Raw genomic sequence first — 27,186 nt, 5'->3', positions numbered from 1 at the left:
CAGGTTCCCAACCTTCCAATAATCATATAATGGCAGATGATATAGGATGTTTATAGACTGATAGCTCCCCATCTAGAGTGAAGGTAGTATTTGATTCCCTAGAAATAATTTTTTTTTATCAAATCAAAATTCCACGTGGATACAAAATTTCAGTCTGATTCTTTGACGACATAAACACGAAAGTGTGCGTTTCAGTGTCTCCTAATTAAAATCTAGTAGAGATCCTTTCAGATGGAAAAAAAATTGGAAAATTACTTGAATGGAATTTAAATACTCATTTCGCATTGGTGAGTTACAATTTATACAATTGCATAAAACATTTTTGCTCAGAAAATACTATTTTAACGTTGAATTCTCCCCTTTGCCTTTTGTGCCTTGAAATTTTCATAGTCTAAATCGAGAATAGCGATAAACATTTATAGCATAAATTTTCCAATAGGGAGACGTTGAAAACCGACAACCTGCTACTTAGTTCATTCGGTGCTAACTCCGATAAAATCAATAGTTTATTCAAACGTGTCCCCTGTGCTAAATAGGCCATGACTCCAACCGGATTTCCCTTGGCAATATAATATTCCGGAATTCTTGGGTCACACGGTGTAAGGCCTGATAAATCAGTCCAAGTGCCAATTTTCACATTTGTCTGATTGGTTTCTGATGATGAATGACCAGTTATTTTTTTCTGGGCACAATTTCGAGCTAATGAAGGATATTTCTCAATTTTCCCTGTAACTGATTTCGTTGCTGCATACAAAATTTTGATATCTATCGATATTTGCCATTCACAGCGAATATTCCAATTGAAATATCTTGATGATAAGAAAAAAGTCAGCAATGAAAAGGTTGAGGTTTCAATTTTATGCTTCCAGCTTCCATCTCCTCTTATCACAGTTCCAATTAGCTAAAGCTTATACAGGGTGTCTCTAAACAAATGCGAAGGACTTAAGGATTCCTCGATGAAAATAAGCAGGGGTAGTTCCTATAAATTTTTTTCGAAATCAACCTCCCTTTCAAGATACAGCGCCAGCGTTTGGAAGGCGATGACGAGTTGACAGTTTTTAATTTTTTTACGGGTTCTAAGAAACACTGGTCATAAAACTATGCATAATATGAAGAACTAAGTATATGTTACTAACACAATTTTTTTAGATCTCATAACTTTATTATTTGAGGTTGAAAATAACAACTCCTTATGATTTTCGTTGGAAACTTTTTTCGTGGGGAAGATTTTCGAAAAATAAAATTCTCTCATGGTTTCCCATTCAATTCTGGAGAAAAAAAGTCTCTTGCAAAATTTCGATACAGTCGATACTTTTCTCGGAATAAATAAAAACTTAGGTCTCTGCCTCATAGACATTCGTATACTGCTTGTAAGTTTCTATTTATTCCGAGAAAAGTATCGGCTGTATCGAAATTTTGCATCAGACTTTTTTCTCCAGAATTGAATGGGAAACCACAAGAGAATTTTATTTTTCGAAAATCTACCCCACGAAAAAAAGTTTCGAAGGAAAATCATAAAGGGTTGTTATTTTCAACCCCTAATAATAAAGTTATCAGATCTAAAAAATTGTGTGAGTAACATCTACTTAGTACTTCATATTATGTATAGTTTCATGACTCAGTGTATTTTAGAACCCGTAAAAAAAAATTAAAACTGTCAACTCGCCATCGCCTTCCAAAGGCTGTATCTTGGAAGGGAGGTCGATTTCGAAAAAAATTTATAGGAACTACCCCTGCTTATTTTCATCGAGGAATCATCTCCCTAATTCCTTCGCATTTGTTTACAGACACCCTGTATGTTTTTCTTTTATTTGATCGGTTGCTTAACTGCAAAATTAAGACACCAAGGTGGAAATAATGAATTTCCATTTTGATTATTGCTGTATATTATCGATGAATGTTTAACGTTCGTTCTCACTAGTCTACCCCTCAATTAGTAATGTTAACCGCGAAAATGAGCCAAGGATAATTATTTTGGCAGAGCTAAAGCTCGCAGTCAAAGCTCCAATTGCCGAGACGTAGCTGAATGCACGTGATCGCACGTCTGAACGCAATTACTGAAGTTACCCCAAGATTCAAAGGTCCGACCTCCCTACTACGCCGAGAAGTAATTTACCATGCATAGCCATTACGTCATTTTCCGAGAAAAGCCCCTGTCATTTCCCCGCACAACCTACTACGCCTCATCCCATATGACCCAAATAATTCAGATCAACATTGAAAGCCATCCCCGATATCCAGAAAGTAAATATTTATCTGTTGCTCGGCTTTAATGACTACTGGTTATGTGGGGTGGCAAAATAACTGTTTTGACAAAGCATATGCAGTTAACGCTGTGATATTGCGGTCAGTGCGCTCGTAATGAAAATTTTGCGATATACCTGATTGGAGTGTGTGATATTTTGAACATTAATATAGTTGGCATAAAATACAGGCACTTTATAGGCATTTGCAACGACGCAGTTTGCTTGAAATTGTTCTGTACTTACTGCTTCTTACTAAAGGTTAAGAAACTGAAGAGTGAGATGGAAAGGACTTTTAGGATTACTTTCGCTGTAATAGGGGTTCATCATTTAATTTCCTTACCGAATTTCAACTAAATAATCTCAAATTTTAATTTAAAAAAAATTGTCTGCGGAAGGTTCAAGTTTCAGATCTGTAACCTTAAAGACAAAAAAGTTATGGGAATTTTTCGAAATCGTCAAAATCTCATTTTTTGCTCATAACTCAAAAACGAAGAATCGTAGGAAACTACGGTTTTCACCATTCTTTGTTTCTCTGAAAAAAGCTCAGAAATGTGTTACCGTCTTCATCTAGCTCTAATATTTCAGTAGACAACAAATGTTGCCCACCCTGTATATAGATATAGACTCACTAGATATTGGCTCTCCCATGTTTGTTCGATATTGCCTCTCAACGAAGCTATGAATTTCAACATATCTACGTCTCTTCTGAAATTCGCAAATTTCATGTGCTGCTGCTGAGAAGCGTGACTAACAGTCTTAATGTGAGTAGGCCGTGAATACGTAGCAGGGAGCCGAGATTTAATCCCAATCTGATTGAACGTGCCTTAATTCATTCCCTTTCTAGGAGAAATTAATTTATTAAAGAACAGCCTCCCGCACTTTATGTTTAATTCGTTTCAGGAAATATGTTCATTAATCCCGACGTCTCGAAGAAATAAATTAAATGTACCTACCTGGAAATGAATTTCTATGAGCTCGTTTCAACTTCTTTCAAAGAGGAAGAGATATCGGACTAATTATTTCATTCATTCGTTGTAATTAAGTATTAAAATTCCCTTCTTTCATATCAGGATTCTATGTATTTGGCAAGAAGGATAATGATTTATTATAAGTTTTGTTTTATATGAATGAATGAAGACATTGAGGGGTCACGTTGAACGACTATTTTTCATTTAAAAGAAGCTTTTTTGAATTCTATAGTCTGTAGTCACAATAATTTCGTTCATTGAATAGAATTGTAGTTTTGTGTTCAAAAATCTCATAGATTGTTTGATTGCTTCTCGAATGACGTTTGTCAGTTATGACACTCCTGTCTGTGATCGGTGTTAACCTCACTTTTGTCAAGCTGACGTGAAACTGTACTTGTGATAGGGTTTTCTATTGGTAAAACTAGCTTCAGATCTTTTGGAACTATTGTAGTGAAATCAAATTATTCACTCGACCTGCAGTAGTTTTACCAATTGAAAACACTATGAGAAACTTCAGGAATGACCTGCAATATTGATCAGTTCCTTTTTCTGTATTTTCTGATACACAAATTGTTGAGTGCTCGCAACTTATAGCTTGAATAAAATTTCAGAGGAAAAAACTATTCTCAATACGTGTTTGTCTGCAGGTCCTTTCTTCATCGAACTTCCTGAAAATATTCAACAGTCTATTTACTGATTCTCGATGATTCTCGACGCCTCAGCAATCAGAATTTCCATCTAGGAGAGCATCTAAATACTCCCCTACTGAATAGGGCCACTTAGGAAAAGTAGCAAGAACTCTAAATCCTAGAGCTAACAAAACTTCAACTTCGCGAGCAAACAATACCAATGATTTTGTTAATACGCGTTTCGGAACTTGAGAAATTGAATTGGTATTTCTTCGAGATCTCTCCTGTCATTGAGACAAAATATCGAATTCATCATTCGGCTTCGTAGAATCCCGATAATCAAATATTTATTCATTGTTTCCACAAACTTCGATTACTCTAGTTATAGTGTTTAAAAAGTTGTCATTTTCATTCTACTTTTTGTTGCTCATTCTTCCCAGCACTCCAAATTAAGAAAGAGAAAGAGGTGAAATGAAAAAAGACGTGAAGAAAAATTATCCTGTTTCACTAAAATATTGTCATAAGTCGATAGTCGTTTTTACTATCAATAGTACATGCAAATCACTTATAACATCCAAAGTATCATATCAAAATGATTTTTTACGACTTGAGGGGAGCTATAGGAGCTGCTCAAAAACAATTATATGAAAACTATACATTGTTTTATGACAAGGAATCATTCCACAATATTTTCACAATTTTTTTATCCTTTCTTCATTTAATGGGTGTTTGTTTACAACAATTCTGCTTTGATAAAATTGCCGTTGGAGAAAATCTTTTTTTGTTGGCTCATTTGTTTTTTTCTTCCATTGATTCAAGATTTAACTGAATTTCGAAGAAGCCAGTGGCTTCACCTTCATCCCAAAGAATAAATCACACATTATTTAACGAAAAATACCTAATAAACTACAACCTCTGGTTAAAAAATTATGGAATAACTTGGCACTTTTAATTTTCTAATTGTCCTATAGAAAACCGGAATTTATGCTTTCTCCTCGGGAGAAAAGCCAAAAACATTCACCGAATAATCCAATCAGACTCGAATTTGTATTATCTACCCCGTCCGCAAGGCGAGAAATAATTTCCCATTTATTTTCAGAACATTCCCAGACTGAAAGTTTACGAGAATTGGAACATCGGGATTTTCAGCCGTCAAGATGCCAGTGGGGGGAAGAGTTGCTGGCAAAGTGTCGGGGATTATGACTGGATCCTACGACGGTGAGTTTCCACGAAAAAAAGCTGATATTTCAGCCTCGGCTGATGTCAAGCAGGCGTAAGTTGTACAATTTTAAACGTTTTTCACGAAGATGAACCAAGACCAGCAATTTGATTAATTTGAAATCAATGAGGGCTACCCTTTTTGCCCTCACCAGTTGGCGCCACTGTAGAGCGAGATCCTGAACATAAAGAAACTAATGCAAGATTACCTTGAACTATCCTGGCGCATTCGGCATTTTGCAACTGCCGATATTACCAGAAAATTTACTTGTTTGCTTGAAAATACACCCATTTCATCAGCATTTTCACCAATTCGGTTGAGAAAAACTGGAATAAATTGCGTAAACGACATCAAATTTAACCCCTACAGGCTGTTAGACGTGGCATGAACATGAATCTGTTGCAAATTGCCTGTAGAATAATCTGTGAAATTTGAAAATTGCACAACCTGTAGATATTCCACGCTCAGATAAAGCTTTATATCCTGCATATCCCAATGCTACTTTACATCAACAGAAAAATCAATCTGCCAAAAATCCTTGTGGAAAACGCTTTCAACTGATGTGATTTCGTCCGAATATGAGGATATATTGAAAAATTCTTATCCTACTAGAGAACCAAACAAAACTTCAATGTCGAAATATTTTATTACTCTACATATTCTCCTCTTAATTGGATACATTTATTACAGCGAACCTGCAACGTCTTTAGACCTTTAAAAAAAAATGTTTCTTCTTGCTCTGCAAACCAGACCTCCACTCCAACTTTTATTACCTCCTCGTTGGAAAAAAATTTACCACCTTTTAAACTTTTTTTCAGTTGAGAAAAGAGACGATAGTCGGATGGAGCCAAATCTGATGAATAAAGGGGGTGTTCTAGTCATTCAAATCCTAAATCACGAATTTTTTGTATGGCAACATGAGATTTGTGTGCAGGGGCGTTGTCCTGCAAAAACAAACACCTTTGGATAGCTTTCCGCGTCTTTTCTCTTTAATTTATTCCAGTAGAGTGGTCAGTGATGTAATCTCCGGTTATTGTTCTACCCTTATCCAAAAAATCAATCATGATTACTCCATGGCAATCCCAAAAAACTGAAGCAAGAACATTTCCAGCAGATTTTTGGACACGAAACATCTTAGGTCTTGGAGAACCAGAGTGTCGCCATTCCATCGATTCTTGCTTTGTTTCTGGATCGCAGAAATGTACCCAAGTCTCATCCATAGTATCAATTTGATTTAAGAAGTTTACATCGTTTTCAAATCGAGCATAGATCGAACGCGATGCTTCTACCCTTGCACGCTTTTGGTCAACATTGAAACATTTGGGGATCCATTTTGCAGTAATTTTTCTCATGTCCAAATTGACGTGAACTATAAAATGAACGCGTTCGTATGAAATATTCAAAGCCGGTTTCATAATCAAACCTAAAGTCGCTTTAATTTTAAAGCTTCCTTTAACCCTACTAAAAATGGCACTAAAGAAAGCTTCAAGCTTAAAGTAATTTTAAATTTGATCATGAAACTGGACGTTAGTAGGGTTGAAGGAAGCTTTAAAATTGAAGCGACTTTAGGTTGGATTATGAAACCGGCTGTAAAAATGACAGTAAAGGAAGCTTTAAGGGTAAATAAGTGACGTTAAATTCTATTATGAAACTGGACGTAAGTGCTTCAGATATCCGTTTTAGCCCAATTCGACGGTCTGATAAAATCATGTCATGAACTGCATCGATATATACATATAAGCATCGATATTTTCGGGGACTGGCAAAGAAACTGGCCTTCCCGATCGGTCATCATCTTCAATGGAAAATTTACCTCTTTTGAAGCTTGCAGTCCAATTTTTCACGGTCGCATGCGAAGGACATTGATCACCAAGGGTATTAAGCATATCTTCGTTAGACTGCTTACCTCTTAACCCTTTTAAGTATAGGTACTTGATGATGGCCCGATACTCCAATTTTTCGATTTTCACAATTTCGGTGGACATCTTCCTTCTTTTAATTTATTGCGTAACTATGGTTTACTTTTTGACCTTAAACTTCACACTGACACTTCTAATGAGTTATTGTTCGTTGTTATTGTAAACGCGATATTTTTTTATGCATGGGTCTAGGCTAACTAGATATCAATACATCCTCGTACAACTGTCCAACCATCGCATTCGCCAATTTGGAATGATATGGGGAAAAAAGGGGTCAAATACAAAACCGATGGAAACTGAACTTCCCCGAATGGTTTAACGTCAGCACACTCATCGTTTTTCACCAGACCTCAACAGATGTAACTGAAACGTTCGGATTTAATAACAAGCAACTACTCTGTCTATGCAGTCGAAAATGAATCGATAGGATATCGTTTGACCGTATTGTAGTCCTACATATCCGTTCAGACAAAGGCTTTTCAGTCTATTCATGTCAAAACACGTTGAGTCTATTCATTCCCTCTTTTAGTTGTAGGTTTCAACAGTTGCATCGTCAATGCCAAAGACAATACGGACAATAACACTGTTCTGTTTAAGGGAAGATGGATAAAGTTCGAGTTCATTAAATATTTCCAGTTAAATAGGGTGGAATGAGATAGTTATGTTTTGTACAACCATTTAAAGTTCCACTGTTAGTTCATTAAGAATTTTTTCAGGTAGAAACAAGATGAATAAAACAACTATTCGATAATCTGAAATAGTTATTCTTTTTTCTTCTTTGTGAGATCTCGAGATATAATGGACTTCTGCCTTTGATTCGTTCTACTGTCCATTTAAACGAATGGCTCCAGGGTCTTTCTTTTTCCTACTTCTAAATGAAAGAAATGAATTTTCCTCCACCTTTTCTAGTTCGGAATGGGAGAGGAATATGATCGTTAACGGCTATTATCAGCGCATGTTGAAGAGTTCGCGAACAGTATAATATCAATTCCAGCCGAGGATCTGTAATAACGAACATACAATTTTTTTTGGGTACGGATATACCCCTTTGAATGTCGTTTGGCAAAATGAATTGGATCGTTTGGGACACACGCCAGAAAAAATTTCGTTTGACTCTTTTCAGACCAGCTTCTCAGCTCCTCTTTAGAACCAATTAACGTGGATGTTCCACAACACGGTGCCAAGGGATAAATATATTGAATTAAATTCTGCTGAAAATTCTTATTCCAATTAGTACGATACGAAATTAATACTGAAGATCATGGTTTTAATTATATTCGCTGCTGATGGCAAATTACACAAATTTCTTGTTGATTGTCTTCTTGAAATAATTTCCATGCAAACTTATGATTAGGCAGCCCTGCACTACACAAATATCAAGCAGTTTAAGATCATCAACTAATGTTGCATGATCAGAGAACATAAATTAGTTTGAATTTAATATTTTACCAATTACTTGAGATTCAGATCACTTTCCAGTTTCTGCAGAGTTTTTTGAACTGTATAAAAGTGAAAATACAGTGTGGTCCAACGAAAACACCTCCATTTTGCGACTTCAAAAGAAAAATGTGGAGTGACCCCTTGATTTTGAATAGGGTTGCGTTCTACAATGGATCGAATTGGTCAGATGAAATCCAAGATTATTTAGTGGGGTGCATACTCAGCTTCCCCAAATTATTCAACTGAAGAGAGTTTTTGATTGACGTTCAATAAAAGCTTCGACCAGCAATCTAATTAATAACATAACATAACAGAGGGTGCGATATTGAAATTGTTCTGTTGGACTAGCAAACCTAATTAAAATCCATACAAGCATTCCATCGATGTCGATATAAAATATTTACTATGAAATGTTGAATTGATCATGGGAAATCCAAAGTTATTTTGCAATTAATTATTTCGATATAATCGTCACCATCAAGCATATTATATATGCACATATAAAGCTATATGGGAGTTGAAAAAAATTGTCTTAGTCATTTTAAATAAACATGTATTTGTTTTTTTCCTAATAACTCATCGAATAACAAAAAAAAAGAAAATCAAAAATTCATTAATAATGAAACTAAACATATTATAGATATAAATTCAATTGACTATCGCTTATTCTTCAGAGGACTCGATGAAATAATGAAATGATGTACGGAATCCTGAAACAAAACAAGAATGGATCATTAGAATAATTGATGCACAAACAAATCTGTAAATTAAAACAATATTACATTCGTAATCTACAACAGAGTTCATTGATATGAATCAAAGTAAACTTATGAGAACTTCTTCAATTTCAAACAATTAACAAAATATTCAATCTTACTTTCTTTTTGGAAAAAATTACTTGTGAATATTAATAAAAACATCATTTATGTCATTCCATGATTAAAATCTTTCAAATGACTCTCAAATACTCGAGTAGAAATTTTCAGCATGAAGCCATTAAAAGCACTAATTCAAAAATAATAGGCGTTTTCTATTCCTCAAAATACTCGAAAAAACAAATGGATTTAAATCATAATAAATTTTAGGATTTTACCATTCTTCCGGTTCACCTGTTTCTTCATCTGTATGCAATATTTCTTCATCTATATCATTGAGTATTAAATCCTCAATGTCTATATGCAATATTCCTTCATCTATATGCAATATTTCTTCATCCATATGCAATATTTCTTCTTCATCAACAAATCTGACTTCCCAATCATCGCTAATATCTAACTCCAGGCAGTTGAGCAGTTCATTGTATATAAATCTAAAAAAATAAAGTGATTTAATTGGTTTCATTCAAGTTTAGGTAGACTCTTCATCTGCTATATCTTGATCTCTGAAATTATTCTTTCAAATTTTCAAAATATTTATTGATATCTATAACAGGTTAAATTTTTAAGAAAATATTCTCATTAATTTGTATTTTGTATCAGGTGAATGGAAATTGGACGAAATATGTTTTTGAAAACTTTTATCTAATGGATAATGAATATTTCAAGGTTCTTACACAGTCATTCTTATAGGGGAGGAATAATACAAGTTATTAATTTATAACACTTACCTGCAAGTGATCATCAATGGCATTTTTTTGGTTTTGATTTCAAATACGTCAATGTTTCACTGGAATCTCTTGGTAACCTACGAAACACCTACAATTTCGAATACTTCTCTTCATACAAATCCAGTACCTGAGGCCTGAGTTAATTTCAACAGACGATATTCGATATTCTTCTTCTTGCAGCAAACTTTCAAGTATTTATAAGCTCAAGAATATACAAAATTACATTGTCATGCGCATAAGGGTACGAACTACTTAAGAACTTTTCAATAACTATCAGAACATCACCAATTTTGGAAGTTTTGGGATTTGGAGGTAGATTTCAGTTTCATTATTCTCTTGTTGAAGGGACACGTCACCCTGTACCAGTTCAATTACCTAGGATGAGTTGATTCTAGGAAGGGATTTGGTAGTCCCTAACCCTAGGGTTGTAAATCATTCATACATTATTCAGTCAATGAGTCAATAATAATTATAGTATGAGAACTGAGTTATATCAGTTATTTTTGGTTACTCATTTTTAGTAATGAACCTTTGGCACTTTTAAGGAATTGTACATATCAATGATACGATCCTTTTTGCTATTTTGCAAGTCTCTTTGCATTTACTGTACCATCCAAAAATGTTCCTGCCAATTTGTAGCCCAAAGAAAATTGTACCTGTATTTTCCTCAACCATATAATATGATCTTACGTAGTTACCCCGAAAATATGGAATGAAATGGGAATTCCAAATGAGATTGAACAGAATATAACCAGACAAAACCCTCCGAGTATTGATTACTGATTGCTGGGTGTGTTGGTCGGACTAACCCAAACCTGCCACCGCGACCAACGGTCTATTGTAGCACACAAGCATGCTCAAAGAGCTAAATCTCTCCCTCTAGTCCCATCCTACCCAAAAAGGAGATGATGTCGGAGGGGGAGTGATTCTTGAGTTCCTCTAGGATCATCTTCGGAGAGCCGAAAACTCCGAGTCTGACCCTGTCTGCCGCCGGGCAGTCACAGAGGATATGCTCAATTGTTTCGTCTTCCTCTAAGCAGAGTCTGCAGAGTGGGTCGTTGACGATCTTGAGTTTTTTGAGGTGGGCTCTGAGTCTGCAGTGTCCTGTAAAAACCGCTATTATGGATCTCAGATTAGTTCTAGAAAATTCTAGCCAGCGACTGGTGTATGGGCTGGGAGGCACTGAAATAGCCCTATGCGAGTGACGCAATCCAGGACGGTTGCGCCAGTGCTCTAGGACCTTTTGCCTTATCCAGCTGTTGTTTCGGTCCCTGATTAAGGAATTGGGAATTCCTATGCTAGGTTCCGGGCCAATAAGCGTTGATGTCGCGCCTTCTCTGGCCAGAGCATCCGATACATCGTTGCCACTGAAGCCAGAGTGTCCAGGTATCCATATCAGTTGCAGTCTGTTCAAACTTCCCAATTTGGTGAGTTTAGATCTGCACTCAAATACCTGTGCCGAGTTGCATTTGTCAGCCGCGAGAGATTTGATCGCAGCTTGACTATCCGTAAGGATTTTTATCGATCTGCCCGCCCAGCCACTGTCAAGCAAATGGCCTGCGCACAGATCAATGGCGAAGATTTCTGCCTGAAAAGCTGTCGCCGACTTTCCCAGACTAGCACTGAGTTTAGTCAGCGGTCTACGGCTGTAGACTCCGGCTCCAGATCCCTGACTGGTTCTGGAGCCATCAGTAAACCAGCAAGGTCCTTGTAAATAGAAATCCTTGTGATGGAGCCATTCGTCCCTGCTTGGAATCACAGAAACGAATGTTCCCTCGGTGCTGGTTCTTGTGATAATTTGATCAGTTCTCATGCCCATCACCTCGTCAGCCTCCAGTTGGGCCGACAGACGACTGGGCACGAAAGTGAGTTTGTCAGGCTCGTTCACGGTGAGGTGGTGGAGCCTGTGGGTTGCTAGTCTTGCCTCTCCCTGGACAAAAATGTGAAGGGGAGGGAGGTCTAATAGCATCTCCATGGACGAAGTTGGAGTAGAGCGGAATGCCCCCGAAATCATGAGGCAAGCCGTTCTTTGGAGTTTGGTAAGTTTGTTTTGGGTTAGAACGCGTTCAGTGCAGGACCACCAGGCGACACAGCCATAGGTGACCAATGGTCTGATCACCGTGACGTATAGCCAGCGGAGCTGCTTCGGCGCTATCCCCCATGTCCTTCCACAGATCCTTTGGCAGGCCCATAGGGAGTGCCTGGCTTTGTGGACGACTTTTTCCACATGGGAGTTCCATAGAAGCTTCCTATCTAGGGTAATGCCCAGATATTTGGCTTCCTCTACGAGTGGAATGGTCTTACCGTAGAGAGTTGGAGGAAAGATTTGAAATTTCCTTCTCCTGGTAAAGGGGACAATCAGGGTCTTGGAGGGGTTCACCCCTAACTGCTCCCCATCACACCAACCCTGAATTACTGTTAGTGTTTCCTGAAGAGCATCTGAGATGGTTGCATCGTCATTGCCCTCCAGTAAAACAACTATGTCGTCAGCGTAAGCCTGGACATATACGTCAAGCGAGCTGATAATTGCAATTAGATCATCAACCAGAAGTGACCAGAGAAGGGGTGATAGTACACCTCCTTGCGGACAACCTCTGCCTGCTTTGAATCTAAGTGCTTCGCCACAAAGCGTGGTTATGATGTTTCTGGAGCTCAGCATAGTGCTGATCCAATTCGATATGGTGGGAGGGACACCTCTAACCTTGGCAGCCCTCACTAGAGATTCAGTAAGGGCAGCATTAAAGGCTCCCTCAATATCCAGAAAGGCAGCCACTGCAATCTCCCTGGAGTTGAGAGATTCATTGATCCTGCCGACAAGATTGTTGAGGGCAAGATCTGTGGATTTGCCTTTCTGGTAGGCATACTGATGAGCACTCAGGGGATGCTTCCGTAGAATCACCTCTCTGACATGCTCGTCTAGTATCTTTTCAAGAGTTTTCATCACGAACGAAATTAAACTGATCGGTCGGAATGATTTAGGCTGTGAGTCTGTTTTTCCCGCCTTGGGAATATAAACGACTTTGACCTTCCTCCAGTTGGATGGTATAAAATTCCATGCCAAGCTGGATCTGAAGAGCCTAATGAGGTAAGACATTAAGAATTCCAGTCCGTGCTGAAGTAGAGCTGGAAATATTTCATCGTCACCTGGCGCTTTGTATGGGAGAAAGGATAAAACTGCCCTTCTCACCGCGCTAGCAGTGACAAGTTTGTTGACAAATTTCCAGCATTCCTTGCTGGGTCGCTTGAGGCGACTGGTGAAGTTACCTTCTTCCGCAGATGCGGAATCAATCAGCACGTGATCCGGAAAGTGTGTGTCAGCCATGATTTTAAGGGTTTCCGCCCCAGAGGCCGTATAGGTGCCATCTGATCTTTTGACAGATCCCAGCGTCAAAGACGGCTCTCTGGAGAGAATTTTATGGAGTCTTGTCCCGCTTGCAGCATCTTCGATGCTGCTGCAGAAGTTTTCCCAAGACTCCCTTTTGGCCTTCCTTACTTCCTTGTTGTACAAGGTGAGGATTTGACGATACACTTCCCACTCACCTGCTGATTTTGCTCGGTTAAATTTTTTCCGAACCTCTTTACGAAGTTTCTCTAATTTAGAGTTCCACCAAGATACTTTCCTATTGTCGGATTTCTTTCTTAGTGGACAGTTTTCATGATATGCCGAGACTATAGCTTGGCCAATTGAGTTGGCCAGCTTCTCTAGGTCTTCATGATTGTTAACGTTGACGTTGATGGATCTCAGATTCCGTTGCAGGGATAGTTTATAACCATCCCAGTCGGTTAATCTGGGATTGCGATATTCCTGAATGGGTTTACCGCCTAATTCAATGTTAAATTGAATATTTCTATGGTCTGAGCCAGAGGGCGTGTCAGAAACCCTCCAGTCAGTGATTTTAGTGCTCAGGTATTGCGAGCAGAGCGTGATGTCCAATACCTCAGCCCGATTTTTCGTAACAAAGGTTGGAACAGAGCCCCGATTCAATACAAAAAGCGCTTCTTCTAGAATGAAGTCAAATAAGTGCTCACCTCTTTCGTTGATGTCCGTGCTACCCCACGTAGTATGATGGGAGTTGGCATCGCAAGCAACGAGGAGTTGAAGGTTTTTCCCCCTGCAGAAGGCAACTAATTTTCGCACTTCATTTGGCGGAGGGAACATGGTATCACCAGGGAAGTAGGCAGAACAGATGACCAGTTCTTTAGTGCCCGTTTCCATGGGAAGTTTTACCAGGATGGATGTTACATCTCTGGAACAGAATCCTGTAAGTACAAAAATGTCAATAGTGTTCCTGACAAAGATACAGGACCTGGGTGATTCCCCAGATCCAAGTGATATTACCTTGCCAGGAAGGTTACTGAGGCCGTTGATTCGGCCTCGGGAAGTAACCCAAGGTTCCTGGATGAGGGCGATATCTATCCTCTCGTCCAGGATTCGTTTTCCAAGGAGGTAAGATCCAGCCTTGGAATGTTGCACATTAGCCTGCAGGCATTTGAAGAGCCGCGCCATCACTAGATGTTGCGGCTTACTTCTTTCTTCCCACCGCCGGCCCCTTCCTGGCCGTTTTACCAGCCTTGGGAAGAGCCCCGGTGGGAAGGGCCGCCTGCGGCGCTTTGCTCGTCGAGGGAGCAGAGTTAGACCTCTCTCCCTCAGCGAGCTCACCTTTGGAGGTGCCAACGGAGGTGGAGGGATTGGCCCCTCCTTCCTCTTTCTTTGTTTGGGTGTCCGACTCTTTGTCGGCACCCATGCCCTTTTCTTTGGCCCGGAAGGTGACCCTCCCGAAACCATAGTAGGGCATCATGTTCAAGGCTTTGAGCCTAGACATGGAGCTCTCATCTACAGAGAAGGTCCATGTCCGGCCCGGCCCTGAAACCTGGTGGTGTAACACCGCCCAGCTCTCTGCTTCCAGGTCTGGGTTCATCACACTCAGACCTGTCAGCACCTCATCCTGTGAGGGTCGATCTCCTAGTGGAGGATCAGGGATGTATGCAACGCATACGTAGGGCTTTGGCAGCTCCGTTCCCTGAACGATGCGGAGGTTGGCCCCATCCCACGGCTTGATCTGCAACAAGCAGTTTTCAAGCCATGAGACAGTAGCCTCGTCCGCGCATCTAATCATAAGCCAACCCGGCTTATGAGTGCAGCTCAAGAAGCGGATTCCCGCTCCCTTTTCCTCCTTCCTGAGGGTATGCCTCAGGATGGCGCCCTGGAGCAGGTCCAGCTGCTCAGCTGACAGATTGGCTTCAGGGTCCCCGTCGACAATGCCGACCTTGATCCCTTCCACCATCTCCTTGTAGGTCACCCCCTTGCTGACCGTTCCCCCAGGACAGTGCTTTTTCGCACTGGCACTAGGAGTACTGCCATCAGAGCGCAACCTCTTCGGAGTTTTGGCAGCAGGCGTTGGGAGGTTTGGTTCCCTCTCCTTTGCTGCTGCCTTTTCGGCGCCCTCACGGAGTACTGTCGCAAGTGCCGACTTGTAGTCGGCACCTGATTTCAGTAGCCGTTTTAGGTGCCTTTTGGCTGCTCCCGCCATTCGTCTGCGTTTGGAGGTAAGATTCAACTTCTCAACCTCCTTAGCGACTACAGCGATTGCAGCCTCGGGGATACCCTCCCCTTGTGCGGTTCCGGATTTCTCCTCCGCGCCTAGGGTTGGGTTTGTAATGGCAGAATCAGGTTTCACCCCGATTTCTGCACATTCCTCTTTCGAGGTTTCGGTCGTCGAGATAGGATTGATCCCCGTCTCGACTGGTTTTGTGTTTATGTTTGTTTTTTCTAATGTGTCCATAAGCGGTCCCACGAGAAGGGAAGAAATAAAAGTCCGCCAGGGCAGTGCTCCCTTACCCTGGTAAGCCATATTGAAACCGGAGGGCGGCAGGTGTCCGGAGTTCGCCTATTAGGAACTCATCTTAACCCAATGAGCTACTCAAAGAGGAAGTTCTTCGGCATAGGATGTTCCACCTTGAACTAGGGGGTTTTTGATGAGGTTGTCTCCTCTCGATCCGGCCAATTAAGGCAAGATCCCCCGCAAACAAGTTTGCATGGTTTGTCAACTGCCGCCAGTCCTTGACTGTCCGGTAAAGTTGGCGCCGTTAATCCTGTGCAGGCCCTTAGCCACGACACTACAGCTGGGCAGGAGAAGTTGGTCCGCGGTGGGATTTTGGAAGGCTACCAGTAGTGTTTTTAAGACTACGAGCCAACTTATAGTCCCACAGTCCTCAGCTTCATTTGTAATCATTAGCAGAAGGACCCCTCCTATCCGCCACCTGGAGACGCGCCTGGTTGGTACTTCACCCCAATGGCCAGGACCCTCCGAGTATAGTCATGAACGTATCATATCACATCCTTTCAGGATAAAACTGTTATATCCAACATTTCCCTTTAAATTTTGAGCTCTTTTGTACGATCCTTTCACGGTGCAGAAATTTAGAGTTCGGGAGGAAATTCATCATGATGCAAAACATTTGGAGGTATATGTGTTTCAGTGAGCATGGAGAGTATGCATTTAATGTTTATCTTGATTGAAAAAGCCTCACAATTCAAAACATTTGACTACCAGTTAAAATATATTGCCTTAGAAATAATGAAAACAAGGTAGAAATAATTTGGATATCCAAGTTGATCGTACATGATTTCATACTTGATATTTTATGAATATCATGCACTAGGAACATCCCCAAAGCATTCGTGATGAATATTTCATCCGGTTCCGGAAGGGTTCTGGCATAATTCTGGATTTCTCTAGCAATAAAATATAACTGCCTTATTCATGAATGTTGAGGAAGAACGTCAATACCTAATTCACTAAAAAGTAGAGAAATATTCAAGGCTTCCATGCTCATACAGACTAAACGATATTCGCGGTGCAATATACAATTAATTATACAGGGTGTTTATAAATGATTAATAAGATAATTTCGAAATTGACATTCACTCAAATTATTGTATTCTTAATACTAATTGAAATTCCTGTTTTCAAAACAAGAGAAAATTACTGATATCTGCAGAACGAGAATATTTCAAAGCCCACTGGGATGGTACTTTCATTTATGAAGACTTTGTTTAATTAAGCACTAGAATTTTTCGATGGTCAACTTGCGAGTAGTTTTTCTTCCAGAAAAACTATCGTAGATCTGAATGTGATACATATTCTGAAAGAGCAACTCTTCTAGTTATAACTCTGAGAATTTCATCCATTTCTGCACAACCGTTCGATCTTGAGGAAGTTTTAACTGCACCCAACTTTTTGGGAATTTTTCGAAGGTCATCTTTAGAGTGATTTATCTTCCAGGAAAATTATGGTAGCTCTAAAAGTTATACATATTCTGAAAGAGCAACTCTTCTAGTAATAAATCTGAGAATTTCATCCACTTCAGCACAACCGTTCGGCCTTGACGAATTCTCAAGTGAAATTTGCACTTTTTGAAAAATTTCCATTTCCAAGATGAAAATCTAAACGGAGGGAGATAGGCTTTAGAAACTTGCGAACGAACTGTACATTCGACTACCTATAAGTTTTTTCTTCGAATCCGAATAGGACGCAGGTCCTTTGAGACTTTCAAATAATGGAATTTCCTTTCTGAAACATTTCCAGACTGAATAATGACCTTACGAATAACGTGGGCCGCAGCTTATAAAATGAATTTTCTTTTTTATTTGTATTATTTTCCTGCCTTCCCCTGTTTTCCCATGGGGCTACTGTTTGTCAATATGTACGCATTCATTTTTACCGAAGAAAAATATTCACTCTCTTCAAAAAAAACATTTCCTTTGAGGGGTTTCAATTTTTTTTTGTATTATTCGGAATTGAACGAGTTGGGCTCATTAAAGGAGAACAAAACCAAGAGCCATCATATTTTTTTAAAGTCGTAATGCACGATTACTTGTTTTAGGACCTCGAAATCTTATAGCATTCAAAAAATTATTGTCAAGTAGTTCATAAAGCATTTTATTGTACTAAATCTTCCGACAGGTTGAGATTATTCAAAATAAATATTTTATTGGGAAATTTTTGATATTCTTGAATTTGAATTGATGCTCTATGGGCAGTTTTCAAAAGGATTTGAAAAAATTATAGGGAGTGTATGAGTGCACAAAAAAAAGATTAAAATGGAAATATTTATTCATTAATCAAAATAACACAAATGAATAGATACAATTGAAACATGAAAAGTAACAGTATAGTGTACTAATATCACATTCTAAAGTCAATCACATGATTCAAATAATGTGTTTCGATTAAATTAAAAACTCTTGAAGAAAAAGATATGAATGAAGCAAAAATTTGAGATATAAAAATATTTTTCATCAATTTAATATGACACAAATAAATAGATATAATTAAAATACGAAAAATAACAATAGGTATAGTTTAATGTATGTACAAAAAATCACCTTGACAAGGTCAATGTCAATAACATTTTTTAGAACTTGTAAAATGAGAGATCATGTGTTTTTAATTTTTGGAATTCGAATACCTATCCTGCCTTTTCATCAATTTCTTCAGTATAGGTTTCGAATTAGCGATAAATCTACTAACCGCGTAGAATTTTCCGGTATAATATTTGTTGAAAACCTTCGATTTTGAACCGTTCACGGAATTTTCATAAACTTGTCTGGATATTTTTTGGACGATGGGCCCGAGATCAGATACAGTATATCCAGTATGTTTCTCCAACATCACCGGCCAAATTCTCGTCAAATCTTCGTCATTAGTCATAAAAACCCTTGTGATTAAATAAGCTGCTGCCGCTTGTAAAGATGGACGTATGTGGCAAGTATCGTAGGAATAAAGAGCAACTTCCAGAATATACATGCCGAAGAAAATCTCAAGATCCAAAGATTTCATTATAAAGTGACACCTTGATAAGAAGTGGTATGAGGAAGGAATGATGACGTGGAACTCCAAGGTTTTCAGGACTGTCCTCTCCATTTCTCGAATTTCATCATAGCCAAACTGTTTCCCTGTCAGATAAACTCCATCCTTTACTTGGACTCTTGTAGATAGACCATCTTCCATTTTCACAGCTATGAAAAGGCTTGCAACAGCAACTAACAGGAGATTTTTCGATGGTACATTTTTTTCCACTTGGATGTACCTGTCAAAAATGGCGACTGACAAATGAAGCACATCCGGTACCAATTCGAACTGCTTCAATTTTCCAAATGTGTCCACGAACCAATCCATTACCAACTTTCTCTGGATGGGTTTGACCTTAGATTGCGCCAGGAAATTTTTTCGTAGACTGTTTTTCATCTCCATTTTTCTGTCGAACGCGTAAGTGTCGACATAGCTGTGAAATGGAGAATCTGATTCGTACTCATACCCTGCTTCTTCTTCGTACTCTTCTGCGTCTTCATTTTCGTATCTCTTGGAGTTTGAAGAGTACTGATGACCAACCAAGTCATCCGGGGATTTCCTGCAGCTAAGTTTTTCGACAAACGAATTCATCTGGAAAAAAAATTGATATTCTTCATATGAAAGGGATCGTCAACTATTGTTTTCGTGTAAGTAGTAGGTGAAAATAAGTTTACATTCGGAGAATCAAAATAATTAGACAAGTTGTTATGGAACACCCTGTATAAGGTTTTCTTATCGTTGCTATGACCTCTTATATAAGAAAACTCGAATAATATGAAAGAACAACCTGTGTACACAACCATCACTTCATCATAATTATGAGAACACCCAATATTATATGAATATTTATGTTGTTATGATAGAACACCATGTAAGTATTATTAAAATATCAAAATATTTTAATATTTTATCGCCTTTATAATTGGTAAAACAAAAACAGACTATCCTAATTCAGCAATTTCATCTTCTGGTTTCAAACTTCTCGGAAGATAGAATCTGAATGGTAGTAGTCATCAAGAGTTATTGTGAACCTATTTGAAAAGAATATTCAACGAGATAATGCCTCTTACTCAGGTACTTAAAGCCATAAAATACATTGTTGTATTTCGGCAAACGACAGGGATATTAAAAATGAATTTGCAACAATAATTTCTGGCAATTTTAGAAAGCTTTTACAAGTTATGAAAAAAATTATTTATTTTTGTGTCACAATTCGATATTTTGTTGGTAAGAAGCATTTACGATCTCAGTGATTAAATTCTGATTATATTTTATTATGAAGATTTAAGGGTCATTGAAGGTAATTCTTTAACTAATGAAAAAGTGATAAAACTTGAATATTGCAATATGAAACGATTATACTAATAATGTTCACTCAAACCTATTAAAAAAATCAGTCAATTTTTTATAGATCTTCATGTTTTTCAGTTTTATTTTTTTACGAGAATTTGATCATTTATTCCTCTCAATAATAACGTCCAAATGAAAGAAAAAATGTTGACCAACCCACTGAAATTTTCTCAGTTAACAGATCTCGAAAAAATAATAAAAAAATGTCGATTCTGGGCTCATGAAATTGCGTAAGTTTCGCAATAAGTTGGTATCATCATACAGTCCACCCTTACATAGTACATTTTGAATTTCAATTGTTTAAAATCAGGAAAATGGTTATTTTTATCGGCGTATACAGGGTGTCCCAAAACTAGAGTAGACCAAATACTATTGAATGACACCAATATTAGTTCAGCAAAAATGTACCGTTTCCAAAATGAAACGAGTGAAATGAAAAGAATTTTATGAAAATACCTAAATTTGCCGATTTTCGAACTATTTTTTCAATCACAGGGCTAGTTTATGACAAAAGATAGCGATTTTAAAACATATTAATCCTAATTCCTAATAATAATTTATCACACCTAATTGAAATTATTTCAAGTAGTTAATCGAAAACCCAAGTAAATGTTAATTTAAACAATTGTTTTTTCTACACAATTTCATTAATTTAATTAATTAATTTTCATTACTCTGAATAAACCCCCTCAAAATGGGTTATAATATGGGCGAAAAACGCTGTCCTTAATCAAATTGGCCCTGTGATTAGAAAAATAGACCGAAAATCGGCAATTTCAGGTTAGGTTTTTTTGGAAACGGTACATTTTCGCTCATCTAATGTTGGTGTCATTCGATAGTACCTATTTGATCTACTTTACCGTGCTGTGATATACACATTCAGTATTAATGGTTAATAGTTTTCAATCGAAAACTCTCAAGATTCTGAGATCTATAATGAAACCAGAAATATTGTTATGACAATTAAATTCTTTTGAAATTGGCTAAAATTAGCAGTTCAAAAAAATGCATAAACAAATAACCGAGGATATATAAGTAAAAGTAACAAAATAGTAGTAGTAGTGAAACATCTTAAAGAATTGCAATCTAAATGTAATTTAAGTACAAAAAAATCACTAAAATAAATTTGAGATACCAACCTTTCTCTTCACAATCCTCAAAAATCTAGTAGGCATTGTTAGTTGAAACAAATTTTAATACAAACACAAAACACGATGAACTCAAACACAAACTGCTGATAGTAATAACATTCGCGAACTAAGTAAAGTACTGTACATTTGTCATTTACCTAGTGAAATAGCAAATAGCAATAGCCTTAATTTGAAAATTTTGGAAATTGATCTGAACCAATAGGATTCATGGAACCAGCGCATGCTCATTGGATTGGTACTCTGTACAGCATGAGGGATGTCAACCATTCATCGATATATCGAAACCGACGAATGTAGAGAGTTGAAATATCGATTGGTTCTTGAATAGAACTTTGTAGGTTCATGTTTTTTGTCTGAAAAGAGTCTGACTATAAAATTTAGAAAATTTCTTCTCTGGCCAGGATTCGAGACTCTGTACCTTGCTACCCTAAGCCGATGCTTTAACCACTTGAGCTACTGACGCTAGTTGCACTAAACAACCTGATTAAAACGTTTGTCGAACAGTTCTGATCCGTTTTGCTCATATCGCAAGAAAGTTCCACATCAAAAGAACAAAAACCTCCCTCTGAAGTGCACAATTTATATCCCTTACGTAGGAAGGAATTGTTGAGATGCCTGGAGGCGTTTATTGTTTGTCGGAACATCTTCGGAGATCCGCAACTTTGATCGCGAGAGATTTCCGTACAGAATTTCGAAAGATGCTTTGTGGAGAACTCAGAGAGCATGTATTGATGATTGCCGCAGGTGAGAAAAATGGAAAATTAAAATGTATGCCCTTCGAATATAGCCTAAGTTCATGAATCTTGGAAACTACAGTGTTTTTTCTATGGGGAAAAGTTTATTCACCTCACCTTAAAATAGAAAATGTGAAAAAATGAACAATGTTTCGGAAAACTGCGAACTGAGAAACTCTCAGTTTGCTACGTGTTAATTTTGCTGAATTTTTAAGACATATATTATACCGAAATGTGGTGGGTCGCCAGAGTTAATGAATCGCCTTGTAATAAACATACTGTGTGGTCCAACGATTCAACACCTCCATTTTCCGGCTTCAAAATGAAAACTTGAAAAGTCTGTTGATTACCGTTGATAATTTCGCTGATCGCAGGATTTCCTAATACTAAAGGTCGGATCCATTGCTACATGACCTAAGACAGTAACGTCCCTCGCTTCGTCTCTTTCATGCAGCGGATACATACTTGGAAAACCATATTAAATCTGATCTTTTTCTTTCCAGGTCGATCACATCATGGGATAAACGAAGAAATAATATGGGTCAGCATTGGCATGGGGGTCACGATCATCATACTCATCACCATAGCACTGTGTTACATCATGAGGGAGAAATGCATAGGCAGGAGAGAATATTACATAACAGCGTGAAGAACAAAGATATTCACCCGTTCTCCGATCATAAGAATATGGTGATAAAGCCAAATTATTTTCCAGCTAAGATCACAAAACCTTCGAATCGCGTATTTCTTCAGAGAATATTAGTGCAAAATTATTCGGAGTAAACTAATTTTATATGAAATGTAACAATTTAAGTCCCCACCATTAAGTCCTCAACGACAAGAATGCAGATGTTACAAAAATAATAATTTTTAGAGCCAGTTTGAACTGATAATAACATTGCTGGCGAAAATTAGTTTGTCAACATATGGAGACTCTACAACTTTTTCTTGTTGTTGAAGACTAAAAGGGTAAAACGAATTCTGTGTCCATTGATGAATTCTCTATATGTTAGTCGGTTTAGAGGGTGTAGAAAATGTTAAATGCAAGAAGATACATAGCTGTATATCTTCTTGGTTATATGTATATATTTTTGAAAGAATTTTTGTGGAGGTATTTGCTCATAGAAATATAAAAATACAAATAAAGGTTATATTTATCAACTATTGTATATCTTTAGGTACTTTAAGTATTGAATGTTTGGTTCTATATTCATGAAGATAGACGAAAATGAACAAATTTCAGGAAAAAATCTTGAAAATTGTTTGATGAAAAATATTCCTGAAGAAAGAATTATAATTAGGCACGAAACAGATTTTCCTCACTTGTCTTTTTTTTATTTTATTCATTTTTTCTCTCTTCTTCCTTTCCTCATAAAAGCTCATCAATCCACTTGATTGAGTGACCCAGTCGTTTACTTGAATTCTATATCTATTCGATTCAAATTTGAATCAAATGCTAGTAATCATATTGTGTTCAGGAAGAACCTAGACGTGGTATTCCTAAAACTTCTTCAGTTCTATATATCCATTATATTTCGAATGATAAAATTCATTTCAACATAGAAATATCACCTCTAGGTCTTCGGAATGGGCCTACCTTTGTCCCCGAAGTGGACCAAATTGAAATTATGAATTAGGGTATTAGGAGATGAGTACACTTTCTCAGAAAAATGAGGAACGTCAATTGTATTTACATTTCCTGAAAATTGTAGATTAATAAACATTTCAAAGTAAAAAGGGCCAGCAGTTTTTTCAACCCTTTTGATTGAATGACATGCAAATAGCATGTCCATAAGTAGAGAAATCCAGATGAATTATGTTAGAGGAAACCACCCTTGATAACTAGCGCTCGAAAAAATTCATATTCAAGTAGAGTAAGCTGTGGTTATCACGTTATCAGAAATCGCATATATTCACAGATTACTAGAATTACTTGTAGAGCATGATTCAAGAACAGAGACATGTTTGATAAAGTCACTGTAGATTCAAGTACAGTGAATTATACAGTTACTGTATATTCCAGTACAGTGACTCTAACAAGAGTGCAGATTCCAGTACAGTGACTTTATACCCCCCACTAGCCACCTAGTGGCGAAATCTATAAGCGCGATAGGTAGGTTTCCGGCCGCTGTAACTATCTATTCATCGTTTCCGCTACAGATTACCCTCCAAATTACTGAAGATAATTAATTTTAGTCCCGTGAAGAGAAAATCCGTCACTATTCCGGTGGTAAAAACAAAGATTCCTCTTTGGTAAAAACCATAAACAATAAACAGGTGGACATAGTCTCTATGTCTCGCCACTCTCGCCAACTTCTGTCAAAGATTAGGGTTATGTTAGGTCATGTCAGATAATTAAAATATAATAACAATGACTATGTCTAGGTCAGGTTTTTCGTTATAAATAAATGATTCATTTTTGAAAATGGTATGAGCTATTATTACAAGCTCTCATTCACGAAAAGGTTTGTTTTGGTCGATATCAAATTACCCTGTGTGACAATCATTTTAGTTTTTTGATAGAAAGTTGTTTTTGTAAATAAGATACCAGTACAATGTCTGAATGGGAAAAATTAGAAGATGTTGAAAGGGATCTCTATGAATATTCACATTTGGAATACCCTGGCAGTTCGTTAACAGTTGCACCTCCTATATCAATTTCTCAGTATAGAGCTAGAACTGCAACATCTCGATCTCCAGGATTATTCGGTGAACAACCAGAAGCTAAGGAAATCTTTATAAGTGGGAGAGGTAAACATCATCCTGGTACTATTATCCGACCAGGTCAACCAGTTATATCAACTCCAGAGGAAGATATGGACATAAGGAAAAAAATCAGAGAGGTGAGCGACTGAAAGATGTGATTAAAAAATAGAACTAATTTCTTTCTTGCTAATTCCAAAACGTTAATGTAGAATACTCAAGGTTTCAGGATTAGGTTATAGTAATGAAATCACAGAAAGGGTTTATGGCCAAAAAGAATCTTTTAGCTCTGATGAAGAAGATGGTGATGTAGGAATTCCTCTACCAGATCTGAAACTGCAATCTGCTGTACCTAAAGAGCAAAGGAAAAAAACTGATTTATCACCAAAACATCCAAAGAAGAAAAAGGGTGTATCCTGGAATACTCTACTTGAAAATGAAGAACAATGTAAGGTGGAGAAATGTGTGGAACCTTTGAAGAATCAAAAGACAGAGAATGGTGTTAACCCAATGAAGGGATGAATTTACAATTCCAAAGAAAAATATTTTTATATGTGGCCATGTTCTGAATATGTTCCCTGTAGGTTAAGAAGTTAAATTTTGTGTTGGTTAATTGAATTATTAAATATATACCTATTTTTTGTCATATAGAAAAACTCTCTTGTTACTTTTTGACTGTTTTATTTCTTTATTTTTCAAAATATCTTTGGTTTGGAAAGGTTAATGAATAATGATAAATGCAATGGTAGGATGAATTCCACAAAATGAGTACAGTTGAAAGCAGAGAATACTTAGTATAAGTAAGCTGAAAGTTTTCAAATCTTAAATATTTTTAAATATTTCAAACCCCTGTACTCCTCTATGATTCAAGGAAAAGCAGGTAATTCCCCTATGAATTCGTTAACCGTAGCCAACCTTCCAAACAGAAAAATCCTGTGTCCCCTCCTTAGATTAACAAAGAACAGTTCTTCGTTACTCTGAGGTCCCCTCACACCCAAGAAAATATTTATGTTGGCTTCATCAGAGAGGAGTCTGCTTATACATACTGTATTTATGTTCCAAGATTATTTCCCATGGAGGTAGGAAAACCATGGTATTTCCGATCTCCTTATGGAGAGTACTGTCCTTTTTATGTCTAATCAATCTCTTTGGGTAACAAAATAAATTTTTAATTTTTTTATAGAGTTTGTTCAAAAACTGGTTACGCCCATAGATTGATAATATTTCTCTGCTCTGTTATCTGCGATTTCGCCACAGATGCAAGGACGTGTGTCTGACAGATGTCAGATGTGATTCAAATATTTGAAATTCCATGTTTTTGTGGAAAATTGTCTCTGTTATCTGTGTTTTTTGGTAGTTCCCCCATAAGCGTGCTACGTGCACGTAAAATTAGAAATAATGAATTTCAATTTTTTACAATATGGGAGCATTTGACGATACAAATTTCTCGAATCCAAGTTTTTAGAATCTATTGTGTTGTATTGTCTGAATATTGTGACTAAAAAGTATATGGAAATTTTTGTATAGCAGTTAAGAAAGAGTATGAGTATGGCCAGCACTGCCAAGTGGGGAATTGAACAAGTTTCAGAAGATCTTTATGACTATGCTCGTGATGATTATGATTATACACAAATACAACTGTTGAATGAAAACTTCAAACCAGCTCCTCCAATATCCGTTGCTGAATATAGAGCTCGAACTTCAAAAATTCTACCACAAGGAATTTTTGATGAAAACGATGTACCTGGAATTATTTGCAATGGTAAAGAGATGAAAATAGGTCCACCTCAGCCAGTACTTGAAAGCAGCTTCAAGGTAATATCATCATTTTTAGATTATTGATTAGTAGATTATGGACAAGAATACAAAATATCTAATTGAATAATTTCATAAAGTTGTTTAATTTCCAGGAATTAAGAGGTAACAGTGTAGTTGATAACGCTACTGTACTCAGTGATGGGAAGGCTAAGGGAGCGTCAAACCAGATGAACTCTCTTCTAAAGGATGATAAATGCTCTCAAAATGTTATGTCCAATCAAGCTAAGAATCAGAAAAAGAAAAAGAAGAAGTTCAAAAAGCTTGAGTTCAACAACACAGAACCTTGCAAAATTTATAATGTACCATTTGTACCTGATAGGTTAAATAATGATAAAATGTATCCACCATTATGACACTTCCTTAGTTGGGTGTTTTCGTTCAGTTTATGATGACCATTGACTTTCAATGTTCTGAAGACGTTCTCTGTAAACAAGGCAAATATCCATTATGTTTAGGACTAATTTATATTTACTTTCATAACGTTCTGCTATTATTTATTATACAGATCCTTCCATTGATATTGTATGGAATTTTCTGAAATAAATATA

The 27,186-nt window shown here is 37.3% G+C and overlaps 4 protein-coding genes across 8 annotated transcripts; 3 read left to right on the top strand and 1 right to left on the bottom strand.

Annotated features, from left to right (window-relative positions):
• On the top strand, positions 1-23,794 carry LOC123317550. The gene is made up of 3 exons (XM_044904133.1): positions 1-83; positions 4,943-5,061; positions 22,621-23,794. The coding sequence occupies exons 2-3, from the start codon at positions 5,001-5,003 to the stop codon at positions 22,764-22,766; spliced, it is 207 nt and encodes a 68-aa protein (XP_044760068.1). The 5' UTR covers positions 1-83; positions 4,943-5,000; the 3' UTR covers positions 22,767-23,794.
• On the bottom strand, positions 11,088-16,323 carry LOC123317549. Of its 2 annotated transcripts, none has more exons than XM_044904131.1 (2): positions 14,057-16,323; positions 11,088-11,131 (listed from the first exon to the last, which is right to left on the bottom strand). In XM_044904131.1, the coding sequence occupies exon 1, from the start codon at positions 15,877-15,879 to the stop codon at positions 14,551-14,553; it is 1,329 nt and encodes a 442-aa protein (XP_044760066.1). In that variant the 5' UTR covers positions 15,880-16,323; the 3' UTR covers positions 11,088-11,131; positions 14,057-14,550. The 2 variants fall into 2 exon arrangements, with proteins under 2 accessions (XP_044760066.1, XP_044760067.1); XM_044904132.1 differs by lacking the exon at positions 11,088-11,131 and having other exon boundaries at positions 13,247-14,287; positions 14,367-16,323.
• A 634-nt stretch (positions 23,795-24,428) lies between the features above and the next one.
• LOC123316806 lies at positions 24,429-25,487 on the top strand. 4 transcript variants are annotated; one of them, XM_044903038.1, is made up of 3 exons: positions 24,429-24,582; positions 24,641-24,960; positions 25,043-25,487. In XM_044903038.1, the coding sequence occupies exons 2-3, from the start codon at positions 24,673-24,675 to the stop codon at positions 25,340-25,342; spliced, it is 588 nt and encodes a 195-aa protein (XP_044758973.1). In that variant the 5' UTR covers positions 24,429-24,582; positions 24,641-24,672; the 3' UTR covers positions 25,343-25,487. The 4 variants fall into 4 exon arrangements, with proteins under 4 accessions (XP_044758973.1, XP_044758972.1, XP_044758976.1 ...); XM_044903037.1 differs by having other exon boundaries at positions 24,430-24,582; positions 24,630-24,960; XM_044903041.1 differs by having other exon boundaries at positions 24,440-24,582; positions 24,662-24,960.
• Positions 25,488-26,086: 599 nt separating this feature from the next.
• Positions 26,087-27,055, top strand: LOC123316760. The gene is made up of 2 exons (XM_044902977.1): positions 26,087-26,635; positions 26,731-27,055. The coding sequence occupies exons 1-2, from the start codon at positions 26,363-26,365 to the stop codon at positions 26,989-26,991; spliced, it is 534 nt and encodes a 177-aa protein (XP_044758912.1). The 5' UTR covers positions 26,087-26,362; the 3' UTR covers positions 26,992-27,055.
• The last annotated feature ends 131 nt before the right edge of the window (positions 27,056-27,186 follow it).

Source organism: Coccinella septempunctata, chromosome 7 (genome assembly GCF_907165205.1).
Source record: "Coccinella septempunctata chromosome 7, icCocSept1.1, whole genome shotgun sequence".
Lineage (NCBI taxonomy): Eukaryota > Metazoa > Arthropoda > Insecta > Coleoptera > Coccinellidae > Coccinella > Coccinella septempunctata.
Note: the sequence above shows the minus strand (reverse complement) of the source record. Positions and strands in the feature narration are given on the sequence as shown.